Source organism: Rana temporaria, chromosome 3 (assembly GCF_905171775.1).
Source record: "Rana temporaria chromosome 3, aRanTem1.1, whole genome shotgun sequence".
NCBI lineage: Eukaryota > Metazoa > Chordata > Amphibia > Anura > Ranidae > Rana > Rana temporaria.
This window is the reverse complement of record NC_053491.1, coordinates 109666534-109676409: the sequence shown is the minus strand read 5'-3', so window position 1 is coordinate 109676409 and position 9876 is coordinate 109666534. Positions and strand designations below refer to the sequence as shown.

Genomic DNA, 9876 nt, shown 5'->3' with positions numbered 1-9876 from the left:
ATAACCTTGAATGAACTTGCATGTTAAAACATGTCAGCAAAGACAGCTGTCATATCTCTTATATCCCTACAGGTTTACTATAGGCCTTAATGTTTGCATGGAAATTTTCACTCTTAACCAATCACTAATTCTATGCTAGTACTGCACACTTAACAACAATTATAAGAAAAAAATGCCACATTTAACATTTGTATTTCACCATTTACAATGCATTAAAATGATACGGCAGCCTCAGTGTAAAATACTACACATTTCTGCTTTCTAATAACAGATATCGTAAAAACCTAAAGCCTTCACAGAATTGTACCCTTGGTATTAGGATTTTTATTATAATTTAGTTTTTTGATTATTTTACTACAATTGATATTTATAACAACATCATTCCCCAGTTAATGATGGATCAAATGAAACACTTTTAGCTGAAATAACAAATTTTAAAGCCGCTAGTTGTTTTTTTCTGGCAAGCTGAAGAATTCTAAACTAAGTAATAAAAGTTTAACTCTCAGTAAGCTGTTTGAGTCCCATATGAAGTCATCATGGGAAAGAAATGGAAAAACGAAACTGTGGAGGTCAATTGAGGATACACTGTGTTTGGTAACCAGTTAATTCCGCAGTGTCTGGCTCTGCCCAAAGGGGATATGAGCACCAACGTGTATTTACATTAATAGAAGGATTATGTTTTTGGTAGATTTGACAGAAGGTATAGTAAAGTTGCCATTGTGACAAAATCTGTGTGCTGATAGAGGAGATAAAACCGAGAGATCTTTGACACATGCTTTGACACATAACTGGTGTGAATTTTGGGTCACATGGCCACCTCAGGGCTGCAAATATGTTTAAGTAGGAACTCCTGTGGTTAGTGGTATGATAACCTCAGCCAGCATAACATGAAAATGTTTAAACACTACCTTTAAAGTGCCAAATGTACAGTACTGACAGAGGAATCACTATTATTGGATGGAAGAACAGTATGACAAATTCACATTTCTGTTGTACTGACTTGATTATATTGGGAATGTACATAAACTTGAGACTTTATGCATATAAATAGCATCAAGCCTATTCTTTGCTAAACCCAAATTTCATTATAGGATTAGACAAAAGGAAAACACAATGTACTACATCGTACTACCATTATGTGGACTCAGCTTGATGTGGCTTCCTCTGTGCCATGGATTTTCTTTAAAAACAGACCGGATTAAGGCTGATGCAAAGCTACTCTCCAGAATACTCATCACAAGAATCCAGGAACACCCAATCCAGGTAAGATAAAGCCAGACAGGAAATGTCAAGAAATGCCACCAACATCACTCGACATCAGTCCAATATTTATTGACCTGGGATACTAATCATCTAAAATATTATATGGAAAATAAATATTCTTTTCCATATAATAATCTTTTTTTCATTTCAGATAGAGTGGGGGAAGGGATACAACCCCTATTGTTTTTGTGTTTTTTTCTCCTAATAAAAACAGAATAGATCAAGGAAGAAACATAGTGCATTTATCCATCGTGCCCCTTTCCCCTGATCTAACGCAACCCATCTAAAGATGCTTGACACCTTAACCACTTCCGCCCCGGAAGAACTGGCTGCCCAATTACCGGGTCATTTTCTACGATACGCCACTGCATCGCTTTAACTGACAATTGTGCAGTCGTGCGATGCTGTACCCATACAACATTTTAGGTCCTTTTCTTCCCACAAATACAGCTTTATTTTGGTGGTATTTGATCATCTCTGTGATTTTTATTTTTTTGTGCTATAAACATTAAAAGGGCGACAATAAAAAAAAAAAACACAATATTTTGTACTTTTTGCTATAATAAATATCACCAATTATGTATTCTTCTACCTATTTTTGGTAATAAAAATCAAAATAAGTGTATATTGATTGGTTTGCGCAAAATTTATAGCGTCTACAAAATAGGGGATAGATTTATAGCATTTTTATTATTATTGTCTTTACTAGTAATGGCGGCGATTTACGTTTTTTATCGGTACTGAGACATTATGGCAAACACATCGGACACTTTTGACACATTTTTGGGACCATTGGCATTTATACAGCGATCAGTACTATAAAAATGCACTGATTACTGCAAAAATGTCACTGGCAGGAAAGGGGTTAACATTAGGGGGCGATCAAGGAGGTAAATGTGTTCCCTAATGTGTTTCTAACTGTAGGGGGAGGGGACTGACCTAAAGGAAATGATAGATCGTGGTTCCTAGCTATTAGGAACTCACGATCTGTCCTCCCTCACTGAACAGAACAGGGATGTGTGTGTTTACACACACATGTCCCTGTTCTGCCTCTTGTGCCCGTGATCGCTTGTGGCCAGTGGTCATTGCGACCGCCGGTCACGAGCATCGGCACCCCCACGATGCAGCGTGCCTCGCGTGCTAGCCCACTTAAAACAACTGACGTACAGCTACGACGGTTTGCGCAGCAGAGCCAACCTGCCGCAGTATAATTGTGGCGGATGGTCTGTAAGCGGTTAATCTGTCACCATGGTTTCACTGTTTGTTTACATCTAGCGGTCCAAGTCTTCACTATATTGGCTACGTCCATGCATTTGTTTTCGATAGATTTCTATCGGACTGTGTCCCAAGGCAAGGGACAGTCGTAGAAAGTCCCATAGACGTCTATTGAGCTGTAATGCACAGGCACATAATAAAACAATGGAACCATGGCTATTGGCTTAGGGAAGTATGCATCTATGGGCTAGGTTAGGTCAGGGACGGGGACAAGAAGAATAATTGCACTTTGTTATGAATTTCACTTATCCTTTAAGTAGATTAAGGCTGGGTACACACAGGCTGAATATCAGCCAGTATTTGCTGGTTTAGCAGAAACCGGCTGACATTCAGTCAGCGTGTACAGCAGCCTGCTAGACAGAAAGCCGGTCTAAAAGGGATATGCTTAAAACCCAGCATCTAATCAGCGTTTGCAGCCAATGGAACAGTGTGTTTTGGCAGGAGGGGGGATCTTCCTATCAGAACCCAAAGGCACAGCGGGGAGAGCGGGGGGACACAGACAGCACTTGAAACCTGAATGAAATTTTAAACCTTCCACACTGTACACAAAAAAAAAACATTTTGGCTGTAGTTGGGGTTCAGCAATACCCAAAAAGGGTATTATATCTATATCTATGACATTTTCATCTGATTCTTATGCCATTATAACTTGTATTAAATGATATACAAAGTCAATGAAACCAAATAAAATTAAGCTTTAAATATTTTATACTACTTATTGCACAAGGGAATGAGGGAAAAATGCTTTAGCAGGAGACATGGATAATAGGCCGGTATAGTAACTATGTACTGCACTTGTTACAGCCAAGTATAAAACAGTACCCTGGCTGCCAGTACCATGGAAGCATAGAAAGACAAATACTGCTATACAAAATGGCTGGACACTAATGACTGGGCATTGTTGAAAATATAGTACAGGAATGTCAATGCACCAGAAACCTTGCTAACTGTGGTTTATGAGCACTGGACACTTCTAATTGCAGAGTAGCTATCTCTCTTAGTCTTTTTAGCAGATATAAATGGCAAAAGTTGAAAAAATTCTTCATTTTTGTTCACTAAAAAAGAAAAACATTTTCCAATGCTGTTTTACAGCACTGCTTAGATGTACTGTAGAATGAAATTTGATTTAACTATGAGTTGTATACTTAATATTTAAAAAATGATTAACAATAATTTATATTTTCCCACAGTTCAATTACCCAAGCAGCCTGAAAAGCAGTGGCTTGGATTTCATTCCAGATGAACAGATACTTGAGAGTTTGGAGAAGATGGATGAGACTCTTGAAATATTCCAGAAGATTTTAGCCAATATCCCCATGGAAAATGTAGAACAAATGCTGAGTGATTTAGAGAACCTTCGCAGCCTGCTACAGCTACTCAACCGCATTATGGGTTGTATAGTCACAGAGCCCAAACAAACCAACATAATAGAAAACTTAAAGGAACAGTATGAGAATGCCTCCTATACCATGGAAAAGGTGACACTCGACCGTCTTCAGAAATCATTACACAGCATCATGAAGCATCTAGATTATATTACAGACTGCCAAAAAACTGTGTAAGGAATATCAAAACCATTAGTGAGATTTATTTGATCTATAGACATAATGAAATTGTCTGAAGTGGAAAAACCTTTGCAATATTTATAATTCAGGAACCCCTGTTGCAGCAGTCCCGATGAAGCTGTGTAATTGAGAAGTGGTATATCCTGCATTCCACCAAATGTTTGGAAGCAATAGTTAACAACACACTGACTACGATTATGGCTACTTCCCCACATTTCTTCAGCACAGTCAGTATGGACAGAAGATAGGATTTTTCATGCTATCGTTATTTAAAGATGATATCAAAGTGACTTTTCAAACAATTTTCAATGCACTATTATATAGATTAAGAAATAATATTCCCTTTGGAGCAAAGCACTTGCATGGATTTTTGCTCTGTTTTAATTTGATACATTCCATGTAATTCTAATGTACCTTAGGAACCAACAACTTCCTTCAATAGAAAACCATATGTTTACATTCTAGGAGAATTAGTTCTGTTTGAAAATGGTAGCTGCTTACTTGGAACAAAAATTTCAAGCTGAACCTCGAGAAGGCAAAGCATAGGTGCCCTAATATTCAAAACGTAGAAATATTTAGGCCATTTTTGTCGCTCCCTAAATCAACTTAACTTAACTTTCCCCTAAACATGAAAGGAATTTACAATTTCAAACAGCAGCCTGCTTGATCACACCTCTTTGATGTATCTCTCATATTTTTCACATCTTTCTATTTAACAACCATTTAATTCCATGTTAAGCCTACGGATAAGGCTTATATGGGGTTGATTTATTAAATGAAAATAGGCTGTTTACTTTTCAAGGGAAGCTGCAATTTGCAAGAAAGTTTTCCCTTGGCCTGGATTGGGTTTTCTTTGCAAAGTGAAACTTCATCACATTCACTAAGTAAGTTGGGACTTTGAGCAAGCGAGCCGTCAGGCTGGCGAGCAAAAGGAGGGGGTGGGACTTTGAATGAAGCACATGGTTGCAACTGAGTGATTTGGTGGATAGATAGATATTTAATAGAGCATAAACAATAGTTGACATACAGTTTACTGGTGTGGCTAAGTGCTTGGGCAAGTTCCCTTGCAAAGTGAACAGCCTATTTGCATTTAGTAAACCAACCCCTCCTTTAAAAAAGCATAGGACTGCTATTAAAATATGAACAGACTAGTGATCCAATGCTAGTCAGCATGGAAATGAATTGAATGGATTGCTTAGGTAGGCTCTCTAATTACATAGTTTGGTACATCTAAAAGACATTGTTGAGTGCTGTCCGTCTTAGTTTTTTTTACGCACTAACAGCTAAAATTTTAGGACAAGAGTTTCGGGGTGTAACCCCTTCTCTTTTGTCCAAGCAGTACTGATGTACAAAGGTTTATCAAAATATATATAGAAAATGCAAATCATTTTTTTAAACGTTTTGCTAAACCTTTGTGTATTAGTACTCCTTGGACCTAGAAGAAGGGGGGATACCCCTAAAAGCTTGCCCTAATAATGTACCTCTTAGTGCAAATAAAAAAATATTATTGACAGTACTCAACTTTGTTGTTGCAAGTGCAATAATAGAGCTTAAATCACCTACAACAAATCTACAAATTGTTAGGTGTATGGTCTGCAAAAAATATATCTGAAGTAATTTCTTTGGATACTTTTGATATCTGTGTACCAAATGGGAGGTTTCCCTTTACTTTTTTTCTTTAATTCCTGGTCCGGTGGCACCAAATAATCTGTGTTTTCCTTACTTTCATCTCTGGTGACAATGATCAGCAGGATATAAGAATGCTTGGATTTATCCACTCGGGTCAGAGACAGCAATAAAAGCGGGACAGGTGTTCTCTTTCCTCCCCACTCTATCCAAAACAAAAAAATGTGTTGGATTTAGATACCCTTTAGAACTTCCCCTAAACACAGAGGGAAGGAAAGCTATATTGAAGAAATAATTACTGTTTCACGCTATTCCAAGTATTGAAGCTGCTATCCTAGGAAACACACAACACCGTCAATTGCACTATACTATGTACTGTAGAACTATGATATTCCCCCTTGGATTTTTAAAAACAACTGTTTTGTTTCTCCTTTAAATGCATTCGTTTAGTCTTAAAATTTGTACACTGAACATAGGCATTTTTTAGTGATTTTATATTTATGTAATATATATATTTCCTATTTAATTTATATTATTGTAACTTTATACATTGTAACTCTAAACTTATTTATATTTATTATATTTTTTTAAATGGTTCTTATTGAAAACTTGAATTTTACAATTTTGGAAAAGTATGTATGATGTATGATGTATCTATTTATTTATCTGAAAGCCATATGTAAATTAAACCCATTTTACATAAAAAATTAAAATATATTTTCTTTAGTAATTGTATGCACAGCAGACAGGATTCTCTAACCTATGCAGCAAACTGTACACTGCTGATCAATGCGTATAGTATGATCTTTGTTTGCCATGTATATTGAACATTCCAATAATGGTAATTTTGTGCTATATTTTGTGTGCTAAGGTGCTATTCATTTTCTTTCTGAAAGGGCCAGTATCGTATAAAAACAAACAAATAAACAGTGTGGGCTCACTCTTAAAATTAATAAAAGACCCTTATCGTGGCTAGATAAAGAGTGGCAGTGAATGTGCATTCACCCCCCTCCACCCCAAACCATTGTACCTTGGGGGAGTAATTGGCAAGGGTACAGAAAAGCCTTATCCCTTCCAAAGCACCTTCTCCCCAATGTTGAGGAGACAAGGGCCTCATCTCCACATCCTGTTCTTCAAACAGGTTGTAAGAGTCTCCAGGGGGGCTTATAGGAATCTGGAGCCCCCTTTGGTTTGGAATATGAGGGCCTCCAGATATCGGCCTTTCCTCAAGGTGATTGAGCATGGGGTACATGGATAAGCATTCACAAGAAATGTAAATAGTAAATAAAGACCTCCGCACTGTGAAAAAGTCCTGTGGTGGACTACAAAATGTAAATCCAAGGTCAACTATGTGAAAAGTGTGTGCCCATCATATGCAGCCACTTTGCCCATCATATGCAACCACTTGTGCCCATCATATGCAGCCACTTGTGCCCCATCAAATGCAGCCACTGTGCCCATAATATGCAGCCACTGTGCCTAGTATATGCAGCCACTGTGCCCATCATATGCAGCCACATGTGCCCATCAAATGCAGCAAATTGTGCCCCATCATATGCAGCCACGTGTTCCTGTCATATGCAGCCACTTATGCCCATCATATGCACCAACTTGTGCACATCACATGCAGCCACTGTGCCATCAATTGCAGCCACTGTGCCCATCATATGCAGCCACTTGTGCCCATTATTTGCAGCCACTTGTGCCTCATCAAATGCAGCTAGTGTGCCCATAATATGCAGCCACTGTGCCCACCATATACAGCCACTGGTGCCCGTCAAATTCATCCACTTGTGCCCATCATATGAAGCCACTTGTGCCCATCAAATTCAGCCACTTGTGTCCATTATATGCAGCCACTTGTTTCCATCAAATGCAGCCATTTGTGCCCATCATATGCAGCTACTTGTGCCCATCAAATGCAGCCACTTTTGCCCATCATATGCAGCCACTTGTGCCCCATCAAATGCAGCCATTAATGCCCATCAAATGCAGCCATTTGTGCCCATCAAATGCCGCCACTGTGACCCCTTCCCACCCGCTGTCTGCCTGGCACTTACGCCATCTTAGTGGCAGGTCAGGCAGCGGGTGATGGTGACGAGCTGTGGGATAGCTTCTTTGTCCTTAATGCTTCCCCTCCTCTCTTCTTTGGTCTGCTGGGTGTCCAATCGATGCGCCTGTGCCTTCAGCCAATCAGGTGATGGGTATTAGACCCATGCTACCTGATTGGCGTAGAGGCGGTTCACTGATAGAAAAGCAAAACATCATTTGCTTTTCTAACACATCTGGGTGGACTGCAAGCGCAATGCTCTGCACTCCGAGTCCACCTTTTTTGAAGCCCCGCCGCTGGAATTTAGGCACACGGCATCTAAAAAAGGGGCCGGACACCTGAATAGGGGGTGGCAGTAGCGGCTATGCTATGCATAAATCTAGTCGTTAGTCATAGAGGGGGTGGCTGGAGAAAGGGGGCGGCGCCCATGTGCCCTTAATGGACAGCCCACCCCTGCTGTAATAGCTGCCTCTGTAAGAGAGGTCAGGGAATACAGCTTAGTATAGCATCACCTATAGCAATCCATATTTCTATAAGCCAAGCAAGCCTAGCCTACTGGTACATGGCTTCCCCAGGAAAGCCATGTTCACTGGCCAGAATGTACAGGAAACTGAACACAGGGTCAATAAAAGAGTGCAGTTGTTCACAGAGGATGACCCAGAGGATGACCCACACTGGTGTCTCAAAGGAATGCGGTTAGTGGGAAATGCAGATCGGTCAGTTTATGTGGCAGGTAGAGAAGTGGTCAGCAAACGGGCAAAGGACTGATCCAGACAGCAAGTAGAAATGTGGTCCATAAAAAGGTTTGGGTCTGTACATGTGGCAGGCAGAGGTAACACTGCACTGGTGTGACTGTGAACAGAAACACTGTTCGTGGATGCACTGGCTCTGGTGACACTGGCACTGGTGTGACAAGTGATCAGAAACACTGTTGCTGGCTTACACTGATTAGGCCACACTGAGGCTGGTGTTGTGGGCATCAGGAACCCTGTTTCTGGCTATAGTTTGACTGTTGTAATGGTAATCAGGGACACTGTGACTGTCTGTACTATTAGGCCTATGATGCATATCAGTGCATACCCCATATGAGGTCCATGTTTATCAACACAGGAATGCACAGGTGTTCTTTGCAAAACTGTGCAGGCAATCCTATTGATGTCCGTGGCATGACCACAGCTGCTGCTCCCAATCTGGTAAGTAGTAACTAACCGCAGATCTTCTGTGGATGTACGCTTCCTCAAATCCTCTTCATGTAATCCCAACCAGACTCGATGATGTTGAAATCAGAGCTCTGTAGGGGCCAAATCATCACTTCCAGGACTCTATGGGCCTGATTCCCAAAAAAGCTGCCTAACTTAACTTTCAGCAGTTAAGTTACACTGACTTAAAGTTTCTACCTAAGTGCCTGATCCACAAAGCACTTACCTAGAAATTTCAGGCCGTGTAACTTAAGTGCCTCCGTCGCAAGGCGGTCCTCCTCTCCGGGGGGCATTTAAAATTTAAATGAGGCGCGCTCCCGCGCCGGCCGTACTGCGCATGCGTGTGACGTCATTTTCCCGACGTGCAGCGCGCGAACGTAATTGACGCCGGGCTTTGTGGATTGCGATGGGACACTAAAGTTGCGACGGGTGAAAAAAAATATACGCGCCGGGAAAACAAATAATTATAAAAAAAAATGACAGCGTCGCTCGGCATGCATTCCTGAGAGGGAGAACTCCATGCCAATTTTCAAAGAAAAAAACGGCATGGGTTCCCCCCCCCCAGGAGCATACCAGGCCCTTAGGTCTGGTATGGGTTGTAAGGAGACCCCCCCCCCACGCCGAAAAATCGACGTAGGGGGTGCCCCTACAATCCATACCAGACCCGTATCCAAAGCAAGCTACCCGGCCGGTCAGGAATGGGAGTGGGGACGAGCGAACGCCCCCCCCCTCCTGAGCCGTGCCAGGCCGCATGCCCTCAACATGGGGGGGTTGGGTGCTCTGGGGCAGGGGGGCGCACTGCGGGCCCCCCACCCCAGAGCACCCTGTCCCCATGTTGATGAGGACAGGACCTCTTCCCGACAACCCTTGCCGTTGGTTGTCGGGGTCTGCGGGCGGG

The 9876-nt window shown here is 41.3% G+C and overlaps 1 protein-coding gene across 1 annotated transcript; it reads left to right on the top strand.

The window, feature by feature from the left end:
- The first annotated feature begins 351 nt into the window (after positions 1–351).
- LOC120931606 (leptin) lies at positions 352–6277 on the top strand. The gene is made up of 2 exons (XM_040343214.1): positions 352–1263; positions 3729–6277. The coding sequence occupies exons 1-2, from the start codon at positions 1114–1116 to the stop codon at positions 4098–4100; spliced, it is 522 nt and encodes a 173-aa protein (XP_040199148.1). The 5' UTR covers positions 352–1113; the 3' UTR covers positions 4101–6277.
- Positions 6278–9876: the final 3599 nt, after the last annotated feature.

Coding starts and splice junctions, on each gene's coding strand:
- LOC120931606 (XM_040343214.1), top strand. CDS start 1,114: ATGTACTACATCGTACTACCATTATGTGGACTCAGCTTGATGTGGCTT. Junction 1,264..3,728: donor TCCAGGAACACCCAATCCAG/GTAAGATAAAGC, acceptor ATTTTCCCACAG/TTCAATTACCCAAGCAGCCT.